Source organism: Apteryx rowi, unplaced genomic scaffold (assembly GCF_003343035.1).
Source record: "Apteryx rowi isolate R43461 unplaced genomic scaffold, aptRow1 scaffold_1017, whole genome shotgun sequence".
NCBI classification, from domain to species: domain Eukaryota; kingdom Metazoa; phylum Chordata; class Aves; order Apterygiformes; family Apterygidae; genus Apteryx; species Apteryx rowi.
The window spans coordinates 172,887-187,290 of NW_020447217.1; the positions used below are offsets into that span (position 1 = coordinate 172,887).

The 14,404-nt window shown below is 54.0% G+C and overlaps 1 protein-coding gene across 8 annotated transcripts in view; it reads left to right on the top strand.

The window, feature by feature from the left end:
- The window catches only part of SMARCA4 (SWI/SNF related, matrix associated, actin dependent regulator of chromatin, subfamily a, member 4), a 31,135-nt gene extending 17,713 nt beyond the window's left edge, over positions 1–13,422 (top strand). The window contains exons 20-35 of one of the 8 annotated variants that reach the window (XM_026064682.1): positions 670–783; positions 1,076–1,183; positions 2,082–2,168; positions 2,815–2,861; positions 3,039–3,205; positions 5,037–5,200; positions 6,095–6,322; positions 6,540–6,638; positions 6,905–6,982; positions 8,347–8,574; positions 9,794–10,047; positions 11,220–11,328; positions 11,743–11,844; positions 12,157–12,289; positions 12,708–12,847; positions 12,952–13,422. In XM_026064682.1, the coding sequence (XP_025920467.1) occupies positions 670–783; positions 1,076–1,183; positions 2,082–2,168; positions 2,815–2,861; positions 3,039–3,205; positions 5,037–5,200; positions 6,095–6,322; positions 6,540–6,638; positions 6,905–6,982; positions 8,347–8,574; positions 9,794–10,047; positions 11,220–11,328; positions 11,743–11,844; positions 12,157–12,289; positions 12,708–12,847; positions 12,952–12,984 (2,091 nt within the window). In that variant the 3' untranslated portion in view covers positions 12,985–13,422. Of the gene's footprint in view, positions 1–669; positions 784–1,075; positions 1,184–2,081; positions 2,169–2,814; positions 2,862–3,038; positions 3,206–5,036; positions 5,201–6,094; positions 6,323–6,539; positions 6,639–6,904; positions 6,983–7,061; positions 7,112–8,346; positions 8,575–9,793; positions 10,048–11,219; positions 11,329–11,742; positions 11,845–12,156; positions 12,290–12,707; positions 12,848–12,951 lie in introns of those variants that run through there. The other 7 variants (XM_026064691.1, XM_026064699.1, XM_026064708.1 and 4 more) reach the window with 7 other exon arrangements.
- The last annotated feature ends 982 nt before the right edge of the window (positions 13,423–14,404 follow it).

A 14,404-nucleotide genomic window follows, 5' to 3' on the forward strand; every position in this document is an offset into this window, starting at 1 on the left:
GGAAGCGTTGTGATGGCAATTTAGGTTGGGACAATTTAGTGCTGTTGTCACCCACTGGGCTTTTTGGTGGTCTGTGTTTGTGAACTTCAGGAGACAGATATGCTCTCAACATTTGTAACTTCTGCTGGTTAGATTAGGAGCATCATCTTCCTGTAAAGTGGTGTTTCTTTAGCATGGGTTTTACTGGTAGAGTAGAAAACGCAGAGTGTAATTGAATACTGGAAATGAGAGTAGATGGACTATTCTCCCATCACGTAGATATCTGAGCATCGATGTGAGAAGCTGGCTGGGCTCTTGCCAGTAAAGATTCTCAAACCGTGAAGGTGCTTTCAGTGCCATTATGTTATTGGTTACGTATCTATTTGAAGAAACTCCTTCTGAATTGCAGCAGCTGAAGTTATACAGAGCAGGTTATCAAACAGCCAGGGGAAGATAAGTGAGCTTGAACTTAAAAATAAAATCAATGCAGAAACCTCAGGCTGTGGCGATCACATCAAAGAGACTTTCAGCTAGAAAACACATCCCAGTTACGCATCTTATGGAGGTTTTCTTCATTATGTCTTACCTTGACCTTGGGAATCTCGCGGTCTTGGAGGGATGTTGAGGAAAGAGGGGAACTTCCACAAGTCATTGCATAACGATTTTGTTTCCTGGGTTCTGGTGAAATAGGTGGATCTGAATGAAGAAGAAACAATTCTGATAATTCGACGTTTACATAAAGTGCTACGTCCCTTCCTGCTAAGAAGGCTAAAGAAGGAAGTAGAAGCACAGCTGCCTGAAAAGGTAAAGGCTGGAAGAACAGCTCTGTCCCCCTCTTCCTACATGTCTGTGTTCATTCTCACCTTGCTTTCACTGGGTGCAGTTTATTAAGCTCCATCAAGAAGTAGCTGGGTTAATTTGTCTGATATGAGGTTTTAGAGGTGAGAATAGGTGACTCAGGGTGCCCTCAGGCTTTAAAAATTGATGAGTTTCTGCCACACCTTAAAAGGTTTCGTTTCAGTGAGCTTCTAGTCCAGTGTTTCGGAGTTGCTCGCTCACGTTTCTTGTGGAATTAACCTCTCCTTGGTCCTTCCAGGTGGAGTATGTGATCAAATGCGACATGTCGGCATTGCAGAGGGTGCTCTATAGACACATGCAGGCCAAGGGAGTACTCCTCACGGATGGATCCGAGAAGGATAAAAAGGTTTGGCTAAAGAAGACCTTGCTTTTGGTAGATGCACCTTCACTGTCAGGCAGTGGCGCTGGGGATGGGGTGCCTGTTCTGCACGTGTCGGCTGCCCTCTGGGCTTTGGAAGACCTTTCTGCTAACAAAATCAACATTAGTTCCTGACAGACTTSAACCATCAGCACAAAGAACAGATATAGCATGAACCCCTTTTGTTCCTTTTAAGAAAATTCAGAGACTGTGGTAACTGGTTCAGAGCGGCTGTGGGCCAATCCTCTGCTAAAATGCATGGGCCGTCTCTAGATTATGGATTGAGTTTGATCCGCTACAAATCCCTCGCACTTAGAGGAGAGCCTTGGAGGATGTGGTGGATTTCACTGTGTGGATAGCCGTCTGCTAGGAAATTCACTGAGGCCACCAGCTTGCTTTTAAAAGCGATTAAGAAGTCAAACGGCAATTAATTAAAAAGAGGAGGAAAAAAAGACACTTTGGTTTGAGTTAAAAGTAGAGAGATGGAGATAAAAATTCCTAATTCTTCCATCTACCTCCTTTCAGCTCTCTATTCCCCTAAAGCAGCTGGCTTTTAAACATCCCTCAGTCCTTAGATTTCTCAAGGTGATTTTAATGTCTTCCTTAAACCTTGAAATTCACCCCCTAGCTAACAGGAAAACCTGTCTGCCCACCCAGCCCACTGCTGTTTGGGGCAGCTTTCCTGGCTGTGGGTTTGGGGAGTGCGCTTTGCCTGGAAGTCAGCCTGCTCTCGGGATACACCTTGYGCTAGATCTGCACAGCACTTCCTCTTGACATCTTCGGGATGTGCACTCCCAGCTAAATACTGCTAGAACATTTCTCGTGAACACCTGGATTGCTGTTGTAGCCAAACTCACATTTTCAATTTTCTGTCTCGTTTGTGCAGGGTAAAGGCGGTACAAAAACCTTAATGAATACGATCATGCAGCTGAGGAAAATCTGTAACCATCCGTACATGTTTCAGCATATAGAGGTAACCTGTCGTCAGTTTTTGCATGTATGTTGATTACGGGTACTCTGGAAACGTGTAAAAACTGTTCTGTCCCTGCTCCCAAATCTGCTGTCTGATTTGAAGGGAGGTGTGAAGAGCTGATAAGACAAACGGTTCTTGTTGCTGTGTCACGGCTGCACAGACCAGCTAGGATCAGTGCATTAAAATCATGAGTGCAGGAGCTAACTGCTTGGCCAGCTGAGCATAAACTCTGCAGCGCTGCGTAGAGTTCAGTCTCCTTTCAGAACATTCCTCCTTGCCGTCCAAAACGGTCTGAAATCTGTTCAAACATGTTCAGTAAAGCAATATTGCCTAAAACAGTGAAATCGGTTGTATTCATTGCCAGGCCGATCTCTTTGGACACAATCTCTCTCTTCACATAGACAGCAAGACATTCATTTTTTTATCTGGCACCAGGCAAACCTTTTAAAACTGCTTCATTTCTGTGCGTGCTTCCCAACACAGCTGGTCATTTCATGGATGGGACCTTTGCTGTTGCCAGTTCTCCCTCTTTGGACCTGATGGCCAGTTTTTCTTTTAGGGCAGTTCCAGGACTTTGTTGGATTTCTTGGTTACTTGTGCTTGTGAGGACAGGTTTTTTTGACATTGTTTCTCTTTCTGGTTACAGGAATCCTTTTCCGAGCACTTAGGTTTCACTGGAGGTATTGTGCAGGGGTAAGTAGAATATTTCAGAATTACAGCAAGCGGAGATATTTTTAGCTTTTTTTGTGGTGTGGGTTATTGGTGCATGCTAAGTGACCTAGCAGTACTGTAATGGGCACTGATAATTCTTATGAGAGGAAGACACCTTGTTTTTAGTACTGAATATTCATTTCTGCTCTTCTATACCAGACTAGATTTGTACCGAGCATCGGGGAAATTCGAGCTCCTAGACAGAATTCTTCCCAAACTGCGAGCCACCAACCACAAGGTGCTGCTGTTCTGTCAGATGACTTCCCTCATGACCATCATGGAAGATTACTTTGCCTACCGTGGATTCAAATACCTCAGGCTGGACGGTGAGCGTCTGCGACGTACGGGGGTGGCAGCCTCCTGCGTGTCACTTGGAGCTTTCCGCAATGTAAACCCCGCGTGTGTAGCTAACGAGCAGTTAGATAAGCTTCCTCTCTGCATTTGCCGGCATGTGCTCTTTGGGCAGCTTGCAAGGGAAGTGTATCTGAAACAAACAACACATCCATAAAGCAATAAACCACGTACAGGATGCAGAAAAAAGATACAAAGTGCCAGCCTTAGTGCCAGCCTTTGACTTTATAAAATCAGACGTTGCTGAAGTTAAGATAAGTTAAACTTATCTACCATTTAATCCTGAAAATCTGAAAGATTCTGTTAAGGGCCGGGTGATCCTATACTATATTAAAGTCATGTAAATATAAATAATTTAGCTGAAGTCCAATTTTAATTCACAAGGAGTGCAACATAAGCCATAAGAAGGAAAAATCTAATCTAGTAAATAAGGAAAGTCAATTCACCATTTTGTGTTGGAATAAGACATTAAATACTTGCAAAAAATACACATGAAGCCATCAGATTGCTGAAGTGTGTACAGACCCATGGCCTCTTGGGTAGCAAAAGCAGTACTAACTTTTTAGAGAATCGACCTTCTGAATAAAGATAGAACTACTGAGAAGTCAGAAGTGCAGAACAAGATTACAGCWCTTATTTAAATTAAGGCTTCTTGAATTAAAAAATTGCATGAATTAAATCAGTCTCTTGGAACCGTTCACTCCTTCGATCACAAAATCTATTGACTTTCAGTGCAGGATGGGCRTGTTAGTGCGGCATCATCCTTGCATCCAGTACGTAATCCAGCCCTTTCCGTTAAGAGCAGGGCAGTAATTCACCCTGTGTGCTYGAGCCTCCTGCCTTCCCCCAGCGCTGAACCGGGAGAGTCTCCCCCCGTGGTGCTGAGGCCTTGACAGCCGTTGTCAACCACAGCCAGTGTGAGCAGGTGCACGCTGAGTACTTGCAACCGTTCCTTTCGCTATAGCGGTGAGCTTGTCTTACACTCTGAAATATCCCTAACTCTTCTTCGATTGATACGTCTAGGTGTGTGTGGAGACCCTGTGTGATTTGCTGAGCTGAGTTTCTCTGGGTTCCACCTCAGAGCTGGAAGAGGATGGTCTTGGGGGAATACAGGCTGGGAGAGACCCTTGCGTGTCACCGAGTCCGGTCACTTGCTGCTGCTGCAAGCCACGTTGTTTAATAACCCTGCTCTTACGCTTACCAAACGCTGCCTTAAAACCAGTTGCGTTTTTGGTACCACTGTCCTTCTGGGAGGCTGTCCGGAGCTCTGTTACTTTGGAGATCTTCTGATCTGCAGCCTAAACTTGCTCACGGACAATATAGACCCCAAGTTTTTCTTATATGAGCAATACCCACCAGCTGTAGCTGTTCTTCCCATTTGCCCTGTCTCTCACAGCCTTTCTACAGAAAGCAACCACATGCCTCCTTAGCCTGTGTTACAGTAGGCTGACCAAGTCGCGCTGTAGCATCCTCTCATCAGATAAGCTCCGTCACCCTGACCAGGCTTTCTCCTCCATGCTTCACTCCGAATTTGTCATTCTTCATCACTGGCACAGTATGTGAGAGGGCTCCTGGCCAGGGCCGTTGACGCTGGCACTAATATTGCAGTGTCTGTACCAGAAGTACCTCTTCTGGGCGTCCCGGAGTTGTCCTTGCCCCCCCTGGAGCTGCGGTGTGGAGGATGGTGGGCAGCGCTTTCCGAATGACGCAGAATCCCTTCTCCTCCTGCGTCGCCAGATCTCRTGCCGTAGTGTTAGTGCCTGTGTGTAACCTGTGGCGGGAATAATCGTGCCTCTCTGTTTCTAGGAACCACTAAAGCTGAAGACCGGGGCATGTTGTTAAAGACTTTCAATGAGCCAGGCTCTGAGTACTTCATTTTCTTGCTGAGCACTCGAGCTGGCGGACTGGGTCTGAACCTCCAGTCCGCAGATACTGTGATTATCTTTGACAGCGACTGGAATCCTCACCAGGTAAAAAAACCAACCAAGCAACCAACCCAAAAAAGCAGTGAAACAGATGGAGGAGAGACGGCTCCGGTTTCACTTGCACACGTAGAAGAACACCTCACTAGGTCTTAAGTTTTACCACCTCTCCCTGCCAAGCCTGGAGAACTGCAGCCTGTAATGGCAGTTTAGCCGTACCGTGAAGATGGGGCCTGTGAGCTGTGTGACTACATAGGCTGCTTTGCTTCTCCCCGCAAAAGCTGCCGGTTTTGTCCTTCCAACGCTGCCTGCCACGGTGTCGTGGCTGAGTTATGTCCCTTGTGTAAGAACCTGGGCGTTTGCCTTCTCGGCTCCAGGTAGGGCTTGGTCCCGACAGATGACATAGGCTGGAGAAATGACAAGAGCCTCTTGCAGCTGCAGTTAAATGATTCATTATGCTAACAGTAATGTTTAAAAATTCTCTCTGTCAGCAGCTGAGGTCAGAGAGCCGTTCCTCCTCCCCAGCACATGTTGCGTTAAGACACTGCAACTTTGCTTTTATCCCCTGATTGTGCTTCGCTCTAAGCCCAGTGCTGGCTGCAAAAGCCAGTGGAAATAGCTTTCCGCTGGCGAAAACAAGCTCCCAGTGATAAACAGCCTGTAAGAGCCAGAGAGAGTGATCCCCAAACGCTAGATGCAATTGTGTTCTTTTTTCTTCTTTTTTTATTACATGCATCCAATCTCATAAGGATAGAGTAGTCACCGAAACAAATTTAGATTAACTGAATTCCCTGCGAGTGTAGCATGATCCTCAGATACGGCTGAGAGTGTTCAGCGGGAAGCCTGTATCCCTTTCCCATGATGTGTTTAAAGGATCAAATATTTATCTTGGAGGGAGCTGGCTTTAAATCACTTGGCAAACAATGCGCGCTTCCCCGGCAGGACTTGCAGGCGCAAGACCGAGCACATCGCATCGGGCAGCAGAACGAAGTGCGCGTCCTCAGACTCTGCACTGTGAACAGCGTGGAGGAGAAGATCCTTGCCGCGGCCAAATACAAGCTGAATGTTGATCAGAAGGTTATCCAAGCCGGCATGTTTGACCAGAAGTCCTCGAGCCACGAGCGAAGAGCTTTCCTCCAGGCCATCTTGGAACATGAGGAGCAGGACGAGGTAAGGGGCAGCACAGGCCGCTTCCTGCTACTCCAGAGCGCGAATGGCGAACGTGTGGCTGGCTTTGCTCCACTGCTCTTTGCGTCCTTGAGGCCAAGGGCGTGGGGGCTAGAAGGAAGGAGCATGAACACTTGTTTCTATTTGAAGTGAATTTTAGCGTCGGTGAAAGGTGCCGGATTGACAGCCCTGGAGACTGAAGTCCTCTATTTATCCACAGAACAGATACAGCGCGGGCAGCGGCAGTGGCAGTGCAAGCTTCCCCCACACTGCCTCAACCCTGTGCCTGAACGCTGAGTTGGAGGAACCACCTCTAAAGGTGAGAGGGGTTGTTCAGTCTCCACGCCCATTCAATCCTCGGCCTTGCTGCTGAGACTGCCAACGCACGTGCCAGCTCTGATGGTGGTCTTTGCAATGTGGATACCTGTCCGCTAGAAACTGGACTGAGACCACCCAAAAACACACATCTTTCACGGGCAACCGAACAAGCGTCGGATGGTAACGATGTTCGGTGCTGTGTTCCGAGCGTATGAACTGCCGCGGCGTCTTCTCTCGCCATTGAATCGGGAATTTAAAATCTTGCAGGAAGAAGATGAGGTTCCCGATGATGAAACGGTCAACCAGATGATTGCGCGACACGAAGAGGAGTTTGACCTTTTCATGGTGAGCATGGCACAGGCTGTGGAAGAGAAGTGATGCCTGCTGTTCTTCCGAGTAGCAGCTAAAACGGTCTTTCTAACAGAAATCAACTGAGAGTGCTTAATGGAGCCGTGATTCGTTCGAGTTCAACAGGTAAAACAAAACAACAGAGCAGGGGCTCAAAGTCAGGACGCTTGCGTCTGCCTCCCAGCTCTGGTAAGGGACGAGGCGCTGGGTACCGTCGGCCCTTTGGATGTAGGGAGAGCAGGAGGCTGAGCTGAGCCCTGCGGCCGAGTTCCCGCTGCGGGGAGGAGATGGGGCCTGGAGGTTTGAGCGAGCTCTGCCCTGTCTTGCCTGCAAGCTTTGCACGGTCTGTCGGCTTTACGCCACTGTACACTGGTCGTAAACCAGGACCCGCGTGTGCTGTGCAGGCTCCCGTTAAAAAAAACCAAAACCATTTCCCACCCGCAAGAGCTCCAGTCCGAGACAACCGTTGGAGGTGGGACAAGGAGCATTTGAGAAAAGAGAGAGGGAGGAAAGACTCCTCATTCCTCACGCAAGAGGAGGAGAGCATTTAACCCAACGCCTCATTTGAGGATTACAGATCTCAGATGGAAGGCGGCAGTTCAGGCTAAGCGTTAATTAGAATCGGATATTTGTGTAATGCTTTGTGAGTCTCCTCCAGAGCCCCAGATTTTCCTTTCTAAAGCACAGCCCCATCAGCCGTAGCAGTGCTGGCACACGTTTATTCGTGTGCCTGACGCACCGGCCGCGAGCCCTCAAGGGACCTGGTGGCAGAAGGTAGCAGGCGACTGATTTGAAAAAGGCTGACGGAGAGATAAGAGCTGCCCAACTCCGGCAAAGCAGCAGGATTAATGAGATGTAACGTGCTGTAATAGCTGCTTTCTGTCTCCTGTTTGGGCCATCTCCCCCGTTTATCATACCTTGCTTCAGCCAATTTGCCCCTGCAACAGGGTTTATTTTTAAACAGTGTCTACTGAGCTGTAACGAGCCGGTAGATATCAAAACACTTTCAGTTCCTCACGTGGTTCCTCCCGCCACAGGCCGCAGACACCACATGCCCGGGGGCATCGGAGGGCAGCGTCCTCTGATCCCGGCGGCTACGCAAACGGCCGCGCCGCTTTCCCTGCCCCGCCAGCACCCGGGCCAGCTCGGAGAGCCCCGAGCCAAGTCCGGCCCTGTCCTAGGTCTGTCCTCGGATCCCCTCGGCGCTCGCGTAGGCTGTGCCGTGCCTGCGGAGCTGCGATGCTGCTTCAGGCTCGCACGAGCGTTCCTACGGGGGTGCGCTCAGCGTTAGGGTAGTCACCCACCCCCCCTCCGCCCCGTAGCTTTGCCAGCAGCCCCACAACGAACGCCTCTTGTTCTAGCGCATGGACCTAGACCGCAGGCGGGAGGAGGCGCGCAATCCCAAGCGCAAGCCGCGTCTGATGGAAGAGGATGAGCTGCCATCTTGGATCATCAAGGATGATGCGGAGGTGGAGAGGTTAACGTGTGAGGAGGAGGAGGAAAAGATGTTTGGGCGAGGCTCACGGCACCGTAAGGAGGTGGACTACAGCGACTCGCTGACCGAAAAGCAGTGGCTCAAGGTATACATGGTACAGCATCGTTCTCCAATGGCCTTCTCGAACCTATGCTTCAGCGCTCATGTTTTTGTGTGTGTGTGTGTGTGTGTGTGTGTGTGTGTGCCAGAGCAAATACCCAGTTCTGGAGCCTCTGTCGGTGCGGGGCTGCGTTGGCAGCACGGTGCTCAGCACCCCTCCGAAAAGCTGTTCCCGCCAGCTGCAGAAAAGCTGCCTCGTACTGCGCGGCTTTTCGCGCGGCTTGAATTTGGCCTGCCGATCACGAAGCGCGGTTCGCTTGCCCCTTCCCAAGCGGGCGCTGCCCGCCGAGCCGGGCTGTGGTATCACCGACCGAGGCTGGCACTTGGTATTTGAACACCTCACCTCACCGCATTGTGGGGCCCCGGAGGTTTCCAGTCACGATCCCATGTCGCAGCCGGTGGTCACTCTCGCAGGGGTGGAGCATCCCAGGAAAACGCTGCTGGGCAGAGCACGCACGCGCGTGCGCTGCCGAAGGGTGTGTTTGTGAGCAGGAAGAGGGGGGGGCGGCCTCACCTAAAATATTAAGCTGTTGCATCAAGGCTGGCATGTTGAGATCTTTTGGCAAGTGGGAGTCTAGAGAGACTGCAGAGCCGCTACGCCTGGTCCAGGTCCTGTCTCTCTTGAGCCGTGTTTCCTCCCCGTCCCGCAAATCTCCTTCCAGCAAATTCACCCCTCATCGTAAAATACCTTCATGGTCACCCAAAAATCACATTGGTGGCTGGTGTTCCCTTATTTAAAGCAAAAGTAGGGCACCGAAGAGAGTCCGGGTGTACGGAGCAGGTCTCTACAGAGCCTCCGTCTCAGGAACTGAAACCCCAAGTCACATCTGGTCCTGGGCTGAGCCAAGCTGCGTCCGTAAGACGCCTTGGAGATACGCCCAAGGGAAGCTGCTTGAAAGCGCCCCGAGCTCTTCTGCAGGTGTTGGCGGCCCCGGCTGCGAGCGGTGGCGGGGCTGGCGGTTAACTCTGACCTGCCGTAGCCAGAGGGTGGTTGAAAAAGCCCGAGAGCATCTCGGCCGCAACCGCGCCAGCCGCCTCCTGGGTTGTGGGGAAGTCCCTCGGTGAGCGGAGGGGACTCGGCAGCCGCCGCGCAGGTCGTGGCGGTCCTCGGCAGCACGAACCACGTAGCTCCTCATCGCAGGCCCCTTGCCCGGGGTGTCCCCGCACCCGGTGACCGCAGTGCTAGCAGTTCCTGTGTTGCTCCCCTGGGTTAGGCRATAGAGGAGGGCACGCTGGAGGAGATCGAAGAGGAGGTGCGCCAGAAGAAGTCTTCCCGTAAACGCAAACGGGACACGGATGTCGGCTCTGCCACTCCTACCACGAGCACCCGCAGCCGGGACAAGGATGACGATAGCAAAAAACAGAAGAAGCGCGGCAGGCCGCCCGCGGAGAAACTCTCCCCAAACCCACCCAACCTCACCAAAAAAATGAAGAAGATCGTGGATGCTGTGATCAAGTATAAGGACAGGTAAGAGAAGCAGGGGCAGGTGCCGAGCGACACCGTTCCCACGTGGCAGACGCGGGAGCCCGGGCTGAACCCCGGCCAGGGAGCCGAGAACGCCACTGTTCTTACTAATCCCTGCTGCTCTTGGGTGGCCTTGGACAAGAGCCCACGCGGTGGCTCTGACCCGCCAGCGCGCCGGGAGTCCCTTCTCTTTTCTTGGCTTGTTGGGGCAGCTGAGATTTGCAAAACGCTTTGAAGCTCAAATGGACTGAATGCTGCGAGCGTCCAGCTGGCAGCTTAGTTTGGAGGGCTGGAAACAAGGAATTAATTGCCGACCTGCCTCTGGAGGGCAGTTCTGCCGCCGTCCCGGATTAGCAGAGGCTGCTTCACGCAGCCTCGGCAAGGAGCGGCGCTTGCAGCCAAGCACGGGGGGAACGGCTGCCTCCTGCCTGGTCCCTGCTGGCTGCAAAACTCCTCATCCCTTTGAGACAGTCAGCTGATCCGCCAGCGCGCTCCTAAGCGCTTTCCCTTTCGGTTTGGAGCTGCAGCAGTGCGTCCTGCTGCGAGGTGGTTGCCGTGTGCTGCCGCCTCCCGCGCCGGACAGTCCTGCTGTCCTGCGGGTCACCGTCCGCTGGGGCGCTTTGTGCAGATCGTGTGTTTAAAGCCCCAAAACATCTCCTGGTGGGGGGGGTTCATGGCTCCTTTCAGCTGCCTGGCGACCACGTACTTTCTCTCCATGTGCCTTTGACTCAGAGGGGCGGAAGGCAGTTCTGGGCACGAGGTTTGCGCCACGCTGCGCGGTGCTCGGACGGAGGCATATGGCTTTCGCGGTCCGCTCGGCTCCGTGCAGCTTTTAAAAAGCCTCTGGAGTATCAGAGCTGGCTTTCAGCCCCTCGCTATGACAAAAGAGTAACTGGCTCCCAATGCGAGCCGCACTGCTTGCGTTTCCAAAGCATCCCTGGAGAGCTAGGACCCCCCAGGCAGGCGGGAAGGGATCTCTTCTGCTTCCGGAGAGCGAGCTCAGTTGCATGCCCTTTCCCCCGGCCAGGCCTTCGCGCTGGAAGAAAAGCGCTCTGCTCCTCCCCGAGGCAGAGCTCCATCGCTGTGGCCGGCGAGCGGTTCCTCCACGGCGCGCTCCGCCAGGGAGCAGCCTGCCCGGCTCTCCCCTTTGATGTGGTGTTTCTCGTGTTTTGCAGTAGTAGTGGACGCCAGCTCAGTGAAGTCTTCATCCAACTGCCTTCTCGCAAGGAGCTGCCCGAGTACTACGAGCTCATCCGCAAGCCGGTGGACTTCAAGAAAATCAAGGTAACCCTCGGGAAATGCGTCCCGCCTTCCCCKCCCCTCGCGCTTGGCTCCGGCCTGAGGAACGCTGGAATCGGTGCTGCTCCGCCTGCCCCGGCGCTGCAGCCTGCGACTTARGGCTTCCTCCCTGCGGCTCTTTGCTATCCTGGTACGGGCTCGCTGCAGCAGCTGGCCCTGCCGTTAGCCCTTGGGAAGTGGCTGCCGGTGGCTCTGAGCTCCCAGGGTGTCCAGCCCTGGGCGCGGATGAGCTCGCCATTCCCTTCGCTCCCAAAATGCTCTGAGCTCCTGGGGGAGAGCGCTTGCGTCGTGTCCGTCGTGAGGCCCAGGGAGAGACCGCGGGCAGGCTCGGAGCGAGCAGAGGGGGAACCATCCYGGTGCCATGCAGAAGCAGGACTGACTTTGCCCCTTTTCCTGCAGGAGCGCATCCGCAACCACAAATATCGGAGCCTGAATGACCTGGAAAAAGATGTCATGCTGTTGTGTCAGAACGCGCAAACCTTTAACCTCGAAGGCTCCCTGGTAAGTCACGCCGCTGCAAACGGGGAGCCCTTCCCTCCCCTGCGACAGCGGGGCCGGGACGGGACGTGAGCAGGATCCCGGCCAGGCAGCGAGCCGGGTGCTGCCTGCTCCTTCCTAACGGATTAGTGGATGATCCCACCAAAGCAGATTACTACTAAGCGCAGTTCTCGCCTGAAGAGCCTGCTCTGATCCAGCAGAGCCCGGCTCGCTCGCTCGCGGGGCGAGGGAGGGAGCGCTGCGGCCGCGGCGGGGGGACGCGGGCTCCGCTCCGGGAGGCGTTTCCCTGCTCTGACCCTCGCGCCGCTCCCGCAGATCTACGAGGATTCGATAGTGCTGCAATCTGTCTTCACCAGTGTGAGGCAGAAAATTGAGAAAGAGGAGGACAGCGAAGGTGAGGACAGTGAGGAAGAGGAGGAAGGAGAAGAAGAAGGATCTGAATCCGAGTGTGAGTACCGTTCCGCGCTCTCACCGCTACAGTGGGAGCGTGTTTCCGGGCGGGAGCGCTCTGCCTCCTCGCACGCGCGTACTGGGAACAGCCGGGAAGGGCGGCGGAAGGGATACAGACCCCGGACCTCCTTCCCCCCCAGGGCAGGGCCGAGGCAGTGTGTCTGGGGGAAGCTCACACTGCCTGCGCTCCCTGCTCCGGGGACAGTGAGGACGTCCAGTGCCGAGGGGGGTGGCTCACACGTGGGGTCCCCGATGCCCCACGGCTGCTCCCGGGGCCGCGAAACATCTCTGGGAGAGCTGCCGGATGGGGAAAAGGGGAAACCGGGAAGCGCCACGCGGATCGGGGAGCCTGGCGGCGCTGAGCCCACGCCGATGGTTGCGGTCACTGTTATGGCACCTCCTCCTTCCCCTTGTAGCTCGATCCGTCAAGGTGAAGATTAAACTGGGACGGAAGGAGAAAGCACAGGACCGGCTGAAGGGCCGCAGGCGCACGAGCCGCGGCTCCCGCGCCAAGCCCGTCGTCAGCGACGACGACAGCGAGGAGGAGCAGGAGGAGGTAACGCCGAGCCGCTCCGCGCGCCCCCGAGCCGAGGGGCCGCGCCGCCCCCGCGGGCCCACGCCGGCCCCCTGCCCCGCTCACCTCTCCCTCTCGCCTTGCAGGATCGCTCCGGCAGCGGCACTGAAGAAGACTAGAGCGACATTCCACGGGCCGATCTTTCCAAAGCGGAGATGCCGTATTCCCTTAGCTCTAACGGGTAGCAACAATGTAGTATCAGACTTGAGTAAACTGTATAAAACTCTTCCATATTTATACCGCAGAGAGATGTAGGACTGTTTGTGTCTTGCCTTGTCCTGACATCAGTAGCGTTTGTAACAGCATTAACTGTTTAAAAGAATTACGAATCGGGGAACACTTGATATCTATTTTTTCTTTCTATGGCAGTACTGTTTCAGTTGCAGTATTGAATCACTGTAGTTTTAAACCGTGGATGCATGTGCGTAGCAGTCCACTCCTAGTACTGTATTTTATTAAACAGGTCCAAGCGCCAGCCGCTCGCCAGGAAAAGCGGTGGGTGGCAGTGCCGGCCGCGCGTGTGTCAATGTCACTGGATTTCAAACAGTAATAAATTAAACGAACGTTACCTGGGTTTTATTCGGCGGGGCTGGGTGTTTCCCAGGGGGTTCGGTCCCTCCGGTCTCCCCGAGGCAGGAGCTGCCCCTCGCTTTGCATGCGGTTTTGTGGCTTTCTGTCGTCCTGGTGCCTTTCCCTCCTCCGCCGATGGCTCATCTGCTGCGGAGCCCCGGGCCCGACGGCCCCCACTACGGCGCCGGGCCAGAGCCGGAGCCGGATTCTGCTCATTCCTGGCATATTTCCCTGCCTCCTCCCGGAGGGAGCCGCGAGTGGGCCGATTTCCCCAGGGCGGAGGTGCGCGGGCATGAATCCCATCCGCATCCCTGTGCCGGCACGCCCCTAATGCCGGGAAATAACGACTAATTAACTGGCGCTGCCCGCCCTTGTTAGGGCTAACCCTGCAGGAAGCTAATGAGGGCCATGACAGCCCCTTCCCGCCCAAGGTTCACGCCGGGGTGCCTCGGTCGGACACGATGGTGCCCCACTGGGCCTGGATATTGCGAGTATCGCATGGGATATCGGGAATATCGCACGGGATATCGGGAATTTTGGACCCTGGGAGGGCTGGGCTTTGTGGGGACGCTGCTATTTGGGGTTTACATGCGCTGCTGAGGGCCGGGCGCAGTGTTCACCTTGGCGCGAGCCGCCCTCCGGATGCGAACAGAGGTGGCCAGTGGGACGGGATGGGCGGCTGCGGGGCACCGGGGAGGAGAATGCTGCCCCGAAACGCCCGGGCTGCTGGCACCGCCCTGGCTCTGCCGCCTCTTGTGCAATTCTGTGAAAAGCAGAATCGTGCCCGTTTGGGTGTTTCTTTCCTCTCCGGGTCATCGCACGAATCCGCATGTGCAATGCGATGGGCCAGGGCCGCCCGCACGGCTCGCCCAGCTCATTGCTGAAATTTCAGCGCGGATAACGAAATTTGGTGCTGTTTTGCGCCTCCGGAGTGAGAACGTCCTGCTGCCTAATTACAATTTTTTGGGG